The 14659-nt window shown below is 38.7% G+C and overlaps 3 protein-coding genes across 4 annotated transcripts in view; 1 reads left to right on the forward strand and 2 right to left on the reverse strand.

The window, feature by feature from the left end:
* The window catches only part of LOC110043452 (uncharacterized), an 11061-nt gene extending 7228 nt beyond the window's left edge, over positions 1-3833 (forward strand). Inside the window, exons 3-6 of the mRNA XM_089274276.1 lie at positions 1436-1636; positions 2079-2255; positions 2636-2678; positions 3332-3833. Of these exons, the coding sequence (XP_089130402.1) occupies positions 1436-1636; positions 2079-2255; positions 2636-2678; positions 3332-3639 (729 nt within the window). The 3' untranslated portion in view covers positions 3640-3833. The remainder of the gene's footprint in view (positions 1-1435; positions 1637-2078; positions 2256-2635; positions 2679-3331) is intronic.
* LOC110043481 (uncharacterized) overlaps positions 1-14659 on the reverse strand; it is a 37667-nt gene that overhangs the window by 6458 nt on the left and 16550 nt on the right. The window lies entirely within an intron of this gene.
* On the reverse strand, positions 2537-14658 carry LOC110043454 (uncharacterized). Of its 2 annotated transcripts, XM_089274265.1 has the most exons (8): positions 14385-14658; positions 14001-14109; positions 12969-13904; positions 7288-7853; positions 6677-6820; positions 5590-5754; positions 5309-5357; positions 2537-4784 (listed from the first exon to the last, which is right to left on the reverse strand). In XM_089274265.1, exons 1-8 carry the CDS (start codon positions 14427-14429, stop codon positions 4693-4695), a joined length of 2106 nt encoding a protein of 701 aa, XP_089130391.1. In that variant the 5' UTR covers positions 14430-14658; the 3' UTR covers positions 2537-4692. The 2 variants fall into 2 exon arrangements, with proteins under 2 accessions (XP_089130391.1, XP_089130390.1); XM_089274264.1 differs by having other exon boundaries at positions 12969-14109.

Consider the following 14659-nt stretch of genomic DNA (forward strand, 5'->3'; position numbering starts at 1 on the left):
AGAAGAGTTTCAAAGTTGTTAATTAATATGGTTTTTGCGGGAGGAAACGTTTCGCTAAGCTGCATTCTGGAAACTATTCAGAACATTGAATCCTAGTTGGTTCAAGCGGCGTAATTGAAAGGCGGGCTAAGTTCATTTAGGTACAACACTCAAATAGTTTCGTTCATGTTCAATTAGTGTTAAATACAAACGTGGAATTGCGATTTTTCGATTTTGCCAATTTTTCTCATACGAGGCTAAACCCTGGGTAGTCACTCGATAAAAATCGACGTCGGAAAACCACCAATTCCTGTTCCCCTTGGAGGTTCGAATAATCGGGATTCCACTGTATGAACGGGATGATAGTAATATCATTTCCGTTCTCTGTACATTGAATTTTTATCATTCAGTATTGAAATATTGTTTTTTATGAGACTTAAGAAAAGTCGTTGCAAATTTTATTGATAATCGTTTCATGAGGAAGTTGGTATTGGTGGTTTTGGGAGCTTGTTTATATGTTTTGTTGGTTTTGTTTCGATAAATTGTAAGATAAACTTGAATCGATATATTCGATATTTATCGATAAAATCAATAGCAGTAAGTGAAAAATCGATAATTATCGATTACTCACAACAAATCCTGTTATCGATTTTCGATATCCTTGCCTACGTTTTATCGATTTTTATCGAATATTATCGATTACTGATTTTATCGAGTTACAACCCCTGGGACTGAAGCTACTTCCAAAATTAAGGAGTATCGGCAAGGGTTGTTTATTTACAATACGCGTTGAGAAATCGATACTCAGTACCATAGAAATTTGCGGTTTATCTCGTCCTAAATCCTCACACAACCTTTAATCTGATCGGTTGGAAACAAAATATGAAAGCTGTTAGAAGTAAATGTTGTAATATATTAAAACTCACCTCAGTTCCGAAGAATACTTCCAAGAGCTGAGATCGAAGATCTTCGTATGCCATCGATGACTATATCAGCAAATCATCGTTGATACGAAGTGTTTGCGAGAGACCACAAGATGGATGTTTGTTGCACTGATTGGCTCGGAAGTATATTCTGTTTTGTTACTTACTTACTTTCGTAAAACTCAGATGATGGCAATAGTAACTGCTGCGCAAGCGCAGTAGTCACAAAAAATGGTCTGTTGTTTCTAGGTTTCAAGCTGTTGCATAAGAAGGCAGCGTAGCCGAATGGTTAGGGCGCCGAACTTGAAATCCGGAGGTGGCGGATTCGAGTCCCGCGCTGAAGCTGGAGTTGGTTCTCGGTAGACCCTAGTTTAACTCCTCGGCAGCGCTTCTAAATAGCTAACTGGTCTGAGTTTTGACCATGTTATCATTTGCATTACTCGTTTCATCGTTTGGGTTCATTGGCCCCGAAATGCCCCATCGGGGGAGTGGTCAATTAAGATATTTATGTTTATTTACATTTATTTATCCAGGTGTTTGCTAAAATAAGTCAAACAGAAGCAGTTGGTCACGAGGGAACCGAAATCGCTGTTAACGTTGTTGTTTTTGGAGAAGAAAAAGAAACAAAGTCTTCGTTTGTGTCGTATCATCACCAATTGGCCATCAAGGATGTGTTAGCAGTGAGCTTCGAGATGGATCGTGGCGAAAATTTCTCCATAATCAGTCCAGCTGGAGTACGTGATTCTTAATTCTGATTCTTAATTAATCTCTTGGAAGATAGCTTCATCTAATTCAAGTTTTATAGTGCCAGTAAATGTCAAAAATAACTAAGTGTATGCCTACATTTTGTCAAAGAGTACTTAACTATGCCACGGCATGTATTGGACAAGAGACCAGAATAAACTACCAGGGAATTCAAAACAACGTTCTCACTGACACTTCGAACTATTTTAGTGCAGGTTGCAAAACGCAAATTTAACTAATGGTTTAAAAGGTGAGAGCAACAACGGATGTTACAAGAAATAGTAAAAAAAATATCAATTTTTTTGTGGCAGCTACTTGCCCATGCAGACCGGTCGACCAACCTTACTTAATTTTAAGTAAAAAGTAATTTACCTTTTTTCCAATAGCGAGCGTGTTATGTTTTTAAAGTTAAAAAGTTTTGTCATGTTTCAGCTGTCAACCTTTAATGTACAACATATTTTGGCTAGAAGTGAGGAAAGACTCTTTCCTGGTGCCTGCATCAAGCTTGCCATTAAATACAATGGGCTGCAAAACACACTTCACGAAGACAGAGTGAAGATGACCCTAGTGACTGGAAAAGCAAAATTGCTCATTATTATTCCAACCAAGGTATGGTTTTCTCTCTGGTTTATAGGTGGTGGGCACGTGAAAAGAGCATCTACCAAAGAGGCCCCTTATTCTTACAATAATTTATTCTTAAAAGAGATGATCATATTTATATTCACTATTCTAGTGTGGCTGTTTGGATGTCAAAACGTTGAGAAATTTTGATACATGTACGTTTCCCGAGTTTAAATTGAGGACTGCATTTTAGTATAAACTATAAGATACTATAAACTGTCTGTATAATAATTTTTATAACATGTCAGTTTGACATAAAACTGAGAACATTTTTGTAACAGACATTTATTGAATTTATGTATCCATGATCCCTACACATGGTGGAAAGTTATTCTTGACTGATATACACTCAATTTCTTCACTTTTAGTCCAATACGCCACTTATTCACCCTTTGCAGCAAGACTACTCAGGTATATCATGATACATTCTAGCTGTCATAAGACAAAAGATGTTTCCCCAAATGTTTGTTAGTTTGAGGTTTGTAAAGTTAAGTTAGCCTCTCTGTCACCATTTTGTACAACTAATAACCATTATATTTTGTCATTACAAATGGCTTTCTTTCCCCTAATCTAGAACCATAAGCATGGCTAGGTGATTGACCGACTCTTCACTGATACCACTTTACAAGTACAGTGGGACCCGTTAATCCAGTCACCAATGGGCCACAAAAATCTGGCTGTATTAATGGGTGGCCGTATCAAAGAGGTTCTACACAGAAAGAAAGTGACTGACTAAGCTTTTTTCAGGCCAGAATAAAGTGGCGCTAATAACGAGGTGGCTGTATTAACGGGGTGAAAAATATTCTTTATGAACCTTAGTTGGCTAGCTGAGGCAATATGTCAAAGCAAGACTATCAGAAAAATCCAAATCGTGGAGAGCCTCCTAACAATTCATACTCGACTGATTACCACCATGAAAAGGGTCTTTTAAGTTTGACTTGATAACTAATGCAAAATTTAATATCTATTTATGATAGCCCATGGACATGTTGAATTTTTATATACCCCCCTCCAAATAAATTAAACGTATTTGACAGCTGTGCTTTTTGTTTCCCAAATAACAGTAACTGGAATGCCAACACTGGACAGAGAAGCCTTGCGTAGCTGTCACGTGGATCTAATTGAAAATATTGATGATCTGTCATCTATATGTGCCTACCTTTATCAGTACAACATCTTAACTGCTAATGATAAAGCATTTCTGAAATCTTTTCAACACCCAGCAGAGGCAATTGACCAATTGTTAACGATGATTCCAAAAAAAGGGAACATTTTGAATATTTTCATCTACATTTTGCAGCAGTCACGTGGAAATCAAGAGGCTGCAAAAATTTTGGTTCAAAAGTATTTGGGAATTGCAGAGAGAAAATAACAAAAAAAATAGATTTTCTAATGCCAGGGGAGTCTTTGTATTGTTTTGTTAATGTACACTCATAAGCATTGAAGAAGTTCTTTCACTTCGGGTTTTTTATGAGTTTGTTGAACTAGCAGATACCATGATGTCAGCATAGCTTTAGTCACTTTGTTTAAACAGAGATCTGGCAATAAAGCTCCCATTGATAAAAATGGCCTACTAAGTGTCTGCTTGTCTGTTTTCTGACACCTGTTTCCTTAATAGATTTTTTTTCAAGTGAAAATGGTAGCTTGCAGAATCTCATAAAGGTAGGGGAGATGTACACATTGTGGATTAAAAGGATAGTGATTTGTATACTTTTTTCTGACAGGCTGTGTAATTAAATCTCTGCAGAACTGGTAATCTGTAGAATTAATAGTTTAGAAGTAAAATCAACAAACAACATCTGAAAAAAAAATACTAAAAAAGGAGTAGAATGATTAATTTTTAAGAACTGAAATTTAAGTGCTACATAAATTTCTTCCTTTAATACTTTTAGTGTCACACAAATTGAACTCAAAGGGTTTGTGAGTGAACCCAGCAAATCAATACCTTCTATTACTATAGTAAGAACCCACATGTAAGAACCCACATTTAAGAACCAAGAGGTTTAAGAACCTGCTGGCAGGAATTTTCCATCTAAAAACCCAAAAATGTAAGAACCTGTTTAGCCAAGTAAGATCAAGCTGGTCCCTAAATGGAGGTTACAGCTTTTTATAGCGACAACACTACATATACACAGTTATGTTAGACTTATCATAATACAGTTGTGAATAAATGCTGTAAATTTAATTAAGGATGAAACCCAAGTTTATTCATTTTTCTGGTAATTAACAACTACATCTCCTTCGTAGAAATTAAGAACCTACTTAGCCGAAATTGCCAATAAGTGCCCCAAAATACAAGAACCTATTTAGCCAGACTTCAAAAAATGTAGGTTCTTACACGCTGGTTTTTACTGTATTATTAGGAAGGTTGCTATTTGTTTGTCAAGATTTAGGAGGAACTATACAATCTATACAGATGACTTAACTACAACTGAATAATGACGTTGGTGATGGCTTCTTGTTTTTGCTCCTCAAGGTTGGGAGTTGTACCATTCATATCTGAGTTATGACCCCCTTCTGAAAAAAGAAATACTAGTAATGAAACAGTAGGCTGTCAGTTTAGATTATGTGCATGAGTGACCAATGAAAGGAAAATCAGTGAACACCTGGTGCTAGGGGCTTAATGAACTTTATTGGAGGTGGTCATGAATTCTTGTCAGAAATGGTTATGTTATTTTCTTCCTGGAACAAATTTGTCACATAAAATATAGTTTTTTTTACATTTTGATTGTGATTCATACTACTTAGCACAGTGGTTTGGCTACTTACACAATTCACAATCGTGACAAAACTACTTAACCTTGGATGTTATATGAAAATGTTGAGATTGAAAAGGTAATAGTAAGAAAGACACTAGTGTCTCTGATTAATTAACATCTTTCCAACATTTTTTGTCATATCCTCATTCTATTTAGTGGCATTTTATTTATAACTTTCAACATAATGAAAGCAGAAGACTATAGACCAACTCAAATTATGTACTCATGTCTTTGATTCCTTTAACAGCATTTAACAGCATGGCACTCTTAGTGGCAACTCACCATTTATCATATTCGGGATCACATTTAGCTTCATGCACAAAGTTGGATCCTGAAACAAAAAAGGTTATATTTAAAATGTAAAGGTTACGTTATCATCTTTGATCTTATACATAATTAGTGATACTTATTAATTACAAATACACAGCATGTACAGCTAAATTGGCAGTGATTAATCATATGAAACAAGTTAATATTTAGTAAATTGGCAGTCATTATTCAATGAAACAAGTTAATATTTAGTAAATTGGCAGTCATTAATCATATGAAACAAGCTAATTTACCTGTTTGATAGCAGTACTGGCATACATCACAGTTTGGCTAGAAGACTGGGTTAACACAATTGTGACAAAGAAGGTGCTGTTCCCTTCAAAACTTGTGGTATTGAACGTTAGATCACACTGGGGAATTAGATGGAATGAGTTCCACAATGATGTGTAGCTGAATTTCTAGACAAAGGCAGAAAAAAGGACACATTTGAATAAGGTTCCCTTCAAACACCCAAAACTGGATGTGACCTAAAACCAGGGTTGGTAATTAGAGTTTGCCCACTCGCCAGTGCGAGTGTGAAAAGCATCAGGGGAGTATAAATCATCCATCGCTCACCTGTTTGGCAAGTACGATTTTCATTTTTGGGAAATTAGTTAAGCTTATATATTGATAACCCTCCTTTTATATTCGCCATTTTGGTAAGAATATCTCTGAATGAGAACTTATCGTTGCTTTTTTACCTTTTTTATCTTCTGAGATGCCCAAATAATTTGCCCAAATGTCCTGATTCTAGGGACATGTGAATTCGATAGTGCCAGCTGTTCATTAAGCTGTTCTTCAGTTAAAACAACAGAAATCATTAATGAGGAAAATTTACAAGGAGTGTCAAAAGTTGCTGATAAAAATGAGGATAAACAGTAAAATCAATCCACGATCCTAATGAGGTGTGTGGTAAATGGACCAGAACAAGAAAGCTCAATGCAAAATGGCACTGAAGCTGGGCATTTGTGATTGATACCGAAAAATGCATGATTTGTGAATGATTGTGGAGATTTTTAGGGGGAGGGGAGGCATCTTTCTGGGCAATACAAGCGAAAACTACACTGACAAATGAATTTTGAGAGTGACTCGCCTGAATGGCGAGTGCTGTCAAAATTTAGTTTCCAACACTGCTAAAACCTAGACCGCAGCATGAGCCTTTAGTACAGAGGACAATCTAAAAGAATATATAAGTGCTTTTACTATGTTCTTTTACTTTACTATGGCTTTCCCTAAACAAACACTGACTAATAAAAAGACTGTTGCAAGTTAGTTAGGAAGTGCTCCCTGCTGAATGTTATATAGTTGTTCATTGGACACAAAACATTTTCTATACAATACCATTGGGCAACTGCTTCCTATCTCCCGACCATCAACATCCTTGACAACTATTTTCACATCTTCTTCACAAGTGACAGAAAAATCAAAAGATTCAATTGAGGACATGAGCTTTCCTCCTTTCTCCTGCTCCTTTTTCATTAGCCTCTGTGGTTGAGAGAGAATGACAAATGAGTCAGCAATAACAGCTATTTACAAGTACCAAACTACACTGCCTTCCTCCTTTGCAAAACAAAATAATCTTCCGAATCACTCCTGACCGTTGTTCATTTGTATGTTACGTCACTGGAAGTTGTGAAGTGGCCTGGCAGCCAGCCACAGTGTCATAATACATGCTATCTTTGTTACTTGGTGGTTTACAAAATTTATAATTTTTTGATACCCAAAGTAACACAAATTTTCTTAGACAGTCCAGATTTTAACACCTACATCTTTGATCTACATGTGCTTGATTTTTATCATGCCTGTGAAAGTAAGGTCTTTTGCAATGTTTTATATAGTTTAAGAGCAGCACATACCATCAAATGAGATATATTTCATTTAGACGTACTGTGCCACACAGGTGTGAAAGCTAGATTTACAATGTATTTAGCTTTCTGTTCTCAAAAGCTTACCTCAAAGGACCATTCACAATCATCAAAACAGTACAGCCTCACAACAAGGTCTTTGCCAACTCCAGTCTCACTGCAGAATGCCATAACTTTCATCCTTTTAAATGCTGACAAAGAATTCTTATCACAATATCCAACAACTGCAAATGTTGAGAAGTGATCTGTCTCAAAACTGACATGGTTACTTTCTGTGATGAAATTTTCTATCCCATGCCCCTCAACATCACTTACAACAATCCATTTGTTATTTAAAAACTCCTTGAGGATGATTTTCCATTTCTTTCTTGAAAGCACGATATTTGCACCATGTGGTATCTGAACCTTGAGGGGTGCATCCAACTTGGTACTTGAAGTAAACTTTATTATATGGCTAAGAGGCAACTCACCATCTTCAAGTAAACCAGGCATATCCAAGTAGTCTGATATGGCTTGTAAAAACAAATCACATGGCACATGCTGAAGGTTAGACTTATTCTTGTTAGGAGAAATAAGTTCAACTCCTGTCTTCTCAAATAATACATGGCCAGGATTATGTTGTATAGGGTATTCTGACTCCACATCCTTGGTATCTAAGAAGTGTAATATTAATACATCATCAATATCCTGCACCAATGAATATGAATCATCGAACTTACAAGAAGATCTGTTAGATCTTATAACCGCGCTTTTAAAATTTAACTGTTTGCTTAGCACTACCGTCGGAACGCAGTGCACATTCCAAAGCAGTCATTGATGATTCTTTTCTTACTGTAGACATCACATCACTTGATCAACACAAACTGTATTATTGCACCATCAGTGGTAGCCGTTCACAAATCTCCGATGACGTAATGGTCCTAATCTAGAACTTTCTTCGGGATATGTATGGGCATGAACGATATGAAAGACACAATAATAACACTATTAACAACAGCTTTCTTAAAAGTCATGATTAAATTTAATTGGTGTTTTCCACGAGTAAAGGGCTAGCAAAGTAGTCACACAAGTCTTATAAAAAAAAAACCCATCCCGACCGATGTATCGATTTTGGTCACTCCAGTGACCACAGATTGAAAACGTGACAGAAAATTGGCGTTACTTTTGATTCTCACCAAATTTGTCGTATCCCCCCCTCGGGAGAATTTTGTTAAGTTAGCTAATTTAGTATGCAAGCCACCGTAATGGCGGTCGCCGCTGGCGAAATGTTTATTTGCTCAAAATTGGGGCAAAATCTTTCGGAGATGGAAATCAGGACATTTGTAAGGATACAGAAAGTAATTTGGGACCGGTTGCTGGCTTCTAAGGCTGAATTTATCCAGAAGTAAGCTGTATTTTCGTTTTCGTGTCGAAAGCCACGCGATGAAATATTATCGGCTTGTTCTGCTGTCTTGTTCTGTTTTTTCTCTTTGTCGTTTTTGTAGCCCGCCGAGGCCAGTCTTTCGTCTAAATCAGTTGAAAAAGGTTTGAAAAAGATGTTCCCATTCAAGTTTAAACTCTCAGGCGATAATTGTGGAGTTTTTTGGCCGAAACGTCGGCTTTGTTATGTTCGTGTTTTTCGGTTGCTATGGGCGACCGTTGCTTCCTTTGTTAGGACAAGTCTGGGGAGTGAGGTCACAAAAAAATTCGAATTAATTCTGGTTTTGTTCGATTTCGCTGAAATTTTAACACGATAAAGCTGGATTGTTAAGGAATAGATTTACCGTCTGCCGATGTGTGGTAACTATTAACGCTGAAGTGTTATATCGCTTCGAAGTCAGGGTTTTGAAGAGATTTTTTTGCAACGTGTTGGTTCGGCGTGATTTTGTAATCGGAGGTTTCGGTTGACCCCGAAGGAAAAAATATCCGGAAAAGGTCATTTCATCGACGATTCAAAGGAATATAAATATGTATATGTTCCGAGCTAAATTTCTGCTGAAAAAATATAATTTTTGACGAACGCTGGGTTTTTAATTTTTTCCCGCGAAAGTCAGTATCGGAGATGAGATTTATTAATGTTTCAACAGCTTTTGGCGAGTAAACATCACAGGTTGCGTGACTAAAAATTTGGCCGAGGGGAAGCGTGGGTCTGGTCGCAGACAAAACTGCGAAAAAACAAGAAGATCTGTTAGATCTTATAACCGCGCTTTTAAAATTTAACTGTTCGCTTAGCACTACCGTCGGAACGCAGTGCACATTCCAAAGCAGTCATTGATGATTCTTTTCTTACTGTAGACATCACATCACTTGATCAACACAAACTGTATTATTGCACCATCAGTGGTAGCCGTTGACAAATCTCCGATGACTTAATGGTCTTAATCTAGAACTTTCTTCGGGATATGTATGGGCATGAACGATATCAACGACACAATAATAACACTATTAACAACAGCTTTCTTTCTTAAAAGTCATGATTAAATTTAATTGGTGTTTTCCACGAGTAAAGGGCTAGCAAAGTAGTCACACAAGTCATAAAAAAACCCTATCCCGACCGATGTATCGATTTTGGTCACTCCAGTGACCACAGATTGAAAACGTGACAGAAAATTGGCGTTACTTTTGATTCTCACCAAATTTGTCGTATCCCCCCCCTCGGGAGAATTTTGTTAAGTTAGCTAATTTAGTATGCAAGCCACCGTAATGGCGGTCGCCGCTGGCGAAATGTTTATTTGCTCAAAATTGGGGCAAAATCTTTCGGAGATGGAAATCAGGACATTTGTAAGGATACAGAAAGTAATTTGGGACCGGTTGCTGGCTTCTAAGGCTGAATTTATCCAGAAGTAAGCTGTATTTTCGTTTTCGTGTCGAAAGCCACGCGATGAAATATTATCGGCTTGTTCTGCTGTCTTGTTCTGTTTTTTCTCTTTGTCGTTTTTGTAGCCCGTCGAGGCCAGTCTTTCGTCTAAATCAGTTGAAAAAGGTTTGAAAAAGATGTTCCCATTCAAGTTTAAACTCTCAGGCGATAATTGTGGAGTTTTTTGGCCGAAACGTCGGCTTTGTTATGTTCGTGTGTTTCGGTTGCTATGGGCGACCGTTGCTTCCTTTGTTAGGACAAGTCTGGGAAGTGAGGTCACAAAAAATTCGAATTAATTCTGGTTTTGTTCGATTTCGCTGAAATTTTAACACGATAAAGCTGGATTGTTAAGGAATAGATTTACCGCCTGCCGATGTGTGGTAGCTATTAACGCTGAAGTGTTATATCGCTTCGAAGTCAGGGTTTTGAAGAGATTTTTTTGCAACATGTGGGTTCGGCGTGATTTTGTAATCTGAGGTTTCGGTTGACCCCGAAGGAAAAAATATCCGGAAAAGGTCATTTCATCGACGATTCAAACAAATATAAATATGCATACGTTCCGAGATAAATTTCTGGTGAAAAAATATAATTTTTGACGAGCGCTGGGTTTTTAATTTATTCCCGCGAAAGATGAGATTTATTGTTTCAACAGCTTTTGGCGAGTAAACATCACAGGTTGCGTGACTCAAAATTTGGCCGAGTGGAAGCTTGGGTCTGCTCGCACCGAAGTCGAAAAAAGCAAGAAGATCTGTTAGATCTTATAACCGCGCTTTTAAAATTTAACTGTTCGCTTAGCACTACCCTCGGAACGCAGAGCACATTCCAAAGCAGTCATTGATGATTCTTTTCTTACTGTAGACATCACATCACTTGATCAACACAAAATGTATTATTGCACCATCAGTGGTAGCCGTTGACAAATCTCCGATGACTTAATGGTCTTAATCTAGAACTTTCTTCGGGATATGTATGGGCATGAACGATATCAACGACACAATAATAACACTATTAACAACAGCTTTCTTTCTTAAAAGTCATGATTAAATTTAATTGGTATTTTCCACGAGTAAAGGGCTAGCAAATAGTCACACAAGTCATAAAAAAACCCTATCCCGACCGATGTATCGATTTTGGTCACTCCAGTGACCACAGATTGAAAACGTGACAGAAAATTGGCGTTACTTTCGATTCTCACCAAATTTGTCGTATCCCCCCCCCTCGGGAGAATGTTGTTAAGTTAGCTAATTTAGTATGCAAGCCACCGTAATGGCGGTCGCCGCTGGCGAAATGTTTATTTGCTCAAAATTGGGGCAAAATCTTTCGGAGATGGAAATCAGGACATTTGTAAGGATACAGAAAGTAATTTGGGACCGGTTGCTGGCTTCTAAGGCTGAATTTATCCCGAAGTAAGCTGTATTTTCGTTTTCGTGTCGAAAGCCACGCGATGAAATATTATCGGCTTGTTCTGCTGTCTTGTTCTGTTTTTTCTCTTTGTCGTTTTTGTAACCCGCCGAGGCCAGTCTTTCGTCTAAATCAGTTGAAAAAGGTTTGAAAAAGATGTTCCCATTCAAGTTTAAACTCTCAGGCGATAATTGTGGAGTTTTTTGGCCGAAACGTCGGCTTTGTTGTGTTCGTGTTTTTCGGTTGCTATGGGCGACCGTTGCTTCCTTGGTTAGGACAAGTCTGGGAAGTGAGGTCACAAAAAATTCGAATTAATTCTGGTTTTGTTCGATTTCGCTGAAATTTTAACACGATAAAGCTGGATTGTTAAGGAATAGATTTACTGCCTGCCGATGTGTGGTAGCTATTAACGCTGAAGTGTTATATCGCTTCGAAGTCAGGGTTTTGAAGAGATTTTTTTGCAACATGTGGGTTCGGCGTGATTTTGTAATCTGAGGTTTCGGTTGACCCCGAAGGAAAAAATATCCGGAAAAGGTCATTTCATCGACGATTCAAACAAATATAAATATGTATATGTTCCGAGCTAAATTTCTGGTGAAAAAATATAATTTTTGACGAGCGCTGGGTTTTTAATTTATTCCCGCGAAAGATGAGATTTATTGTTTCAACAGCTTTTGGCGAGTAAACATCACAGGTTGCGTGACTCAAAATTTGGCCGAGTGGAAGCTTGGGTCTGCTCGCACCGAAGTCGAAAAAAAAAAACCACGGGTAAACCATGAACCGCGCTCGGCCCATGGCCGCGCGGTTAAAAAAACCACGGGTAAACCATGAACCGCGCTCGGCCCATGGCCGCGCGGTTAAAAAAAACCACGGTAAACCATGAACCGCGCTCGGCCCATGGCCGCGCGGTTAAAAACCACGGGTAAACCATGAACCGCGCTCGGCCCATGGCCGCGCGGTTAAAAAACCACGGGTAAACCATGAACCGCGCTCGGCCCATGGCCGCGCGGTTAAAAAACCACGGGTAAACCATGAACCGCGCTCGGCCCATGGCCGCGCGGTTAAAAAAACCCACGGGTAAACCATGAACCGCGCTCGGCCCATGGCCACGCGGTTAAAAAAACCCACGGGTAAACCATGAACCGCGCTCGGCCCATGGCCGCGCGGTTAAAAACCACGGGTAAACCATGAACCGCGCTCGGCCCATGGCCGCGCGGTTAAAAAACCACGGGTAAACCATGAACCGCGCTCGGCCCATGGCCGCGCGGTTAAAAAAACCCACGGGTAAACCATGAACCGCGCTCGGCCCATGGCCGCGCGGTTAACAAGAGGTCGGTTCAAAACTTGTTCACAAAACAACAGTTTGCAAATCCAAGAGGCAGCTAAGGGTGATGGACTTTACAAAGGAAGGATAAAGACATCAACAAGCAGATTAAGAATTTTCTTTTCAGGCAACCCAACTGAGAATTTTAGAGAAAGCGTGATATACCAAATAGAACAGTTATAGCACAAATTATTTAGTTTAACTCACTTGTAGATGAAGTTGGAACAGTTTGTATAGTTTCACAGAGATGCTCTTTCATTGGTAGCATGGACACTATTGTGTCATCATTGGTAACATCAAGGCTCTTCTCCTTTTGTCCACAATCCTTTTTTTTCTGAAAAATCAACTTTAAAGCTAAGACGACAAGTGTCATTGCAATTACAGATAGCGATGATTTATCAATCTTCAAGAATCCCTTAAGACATCCCTGTTCTTGGTTAACTTGAGCAGACTGCATATTTACATGCAGCGATGAAAGAAGCTGTGTTGGTAGAGATGTGTGATAAAACTCTGCAAATAACATTCCTCCTCTGATACACTTCTTTATCTGTTTTCTGTCACTATAGCTACAGCACCAAAAGCACTCCTCACAACTCTTCGATAGGTCATTAAAATAGAAACCTGGCTTACAACCACCACAAATGGTATCAGATTTGCCCGAACAGTTGACAATGACTTCTTGTCCAGGTAAACAGTGTTTGCAAGACTGCAAGATCCCTTGTTGATTAACAAATGTTTTCCCCAAGGTGGGATGTTCACACTTGGGAACCACCTCATCGTAAAGAAAACCTCCACAAGGCTTGGTAAGGCCAAGTTCACTTGAACAAATTGGGCAAGGCAAACAGCTCTGCTTGCCGCCATGCTTTTTAACTGTCATCTCGTCAAACCAGCACTTAGACCTACAGCGTTTACTCTTGTAGTAACTACATGTTTGAACATGTGGCATGCCTTGACTGACACACTGTGGAACAACATCCATCGCATTCAAGCAACATTCCGAGCAAGGAAGGCATTTGGACAAAGTTTGATTACGGTAATACCCCACTGGGCAAGGCTTGCAGCTACAACGTGTGTTGGAAATTTTAGTGCATTTTGCTACAATGACTTCATCTGGCATGCATGCAGAACAAGGCTTGCAACTCTCTGAGGAGAATGAATCAGAATAATGCTCAGGCATGCAAACTTTACACTCGATGGAGGCATTGTATGGCACTGTACTACCGCAAAGGGCTGTAGTACCTGATCCTGGAGGGCATTTTGGGCAACTCACACAGGTGATATTATCATCTGGTAATTTCACGGTAATTTGGGCCTCTTGGCAAACCAGAGCAGCAATCGCTTGATCAACCTGTGAAATAAAATCATTTCAATCAAGCTATAAAACATGTTACAGCTTGTGACTAAAAGGCTCAAGTGTGTAAGATATTATTTTAAAAAAGTAGAAGCAGTTTAGACTGAAATATTCAGCTACCAGGGTTTAACGTCGCAAATGAGATCGTTAGGAAGACCTAAAATAATTTTCACATTCAAATAATCGAACCTCCAGTTTTAAATGATCTTTTAGTAAGGCACATCCTCAGTTTCACTCAGTTCCCCTCAGAAATTAAACGACAAACTACTTACCAAGAAACAGATGAAAATACAGTTGTCTATTTGATAAATCCTCATTTCTTTTCCTTCGACGGTGCAAAGAGGGTATATCACTGAATATGGACGGTAGTGACACACTTCAGGTCACGCCAATAAGTCTTGCCGTTACTATCCGTTACTATCCAAACACTGCTGCTCCAAGGAACTCAATGATATGAACGTGAGAATTTCACGAAAGAAGCATTAAAACCGTTGCACCTTTAACGTTATATCTTCTGAAAAAATCCAGCCCGACTGGGCTGTGAGAT

The sequence above is a fragment of the Orbicella faveolata genome, unplaced genomic scaffold (genome assembly GCF_042242905.1).
Source record: "Orbicella faveolata isolate gen_17 unplaced genomic scaffold, um_ofav_v1 contig_35, whole genome shotgun sequence".
In the NCBI taxonomy this organism is placed as follows: Eukaryota; Metazoa; Cnidaria; class Anthozoa; order Scleractinia; family Merulinidae; genus Orbicella; species Orbicella faveolata.

Coding starts and splice junctions, on each gene's coding strand:
- LOC110043454 (XM_089274264.1), bottom strand. CDS start 14,429: ATGAGGATTTATCAAATAGACAACTGTATTTTCATCTGTTTCTTG. Junction 6,821..7,287: donor ATTGTGAATGGTCCTTTGAG/GTAAGCTTTTGA, acceptor TCTCAACCACAG/AGGCTAATGAAAAAGGAGCA. Junction 5,358..5,589: donor CCAGTACTGCTATCAAACAG/GTAAATTAGCTT, acceptor TTTTTGTTTCAG/GATCCAACTTTGTGCATGAA.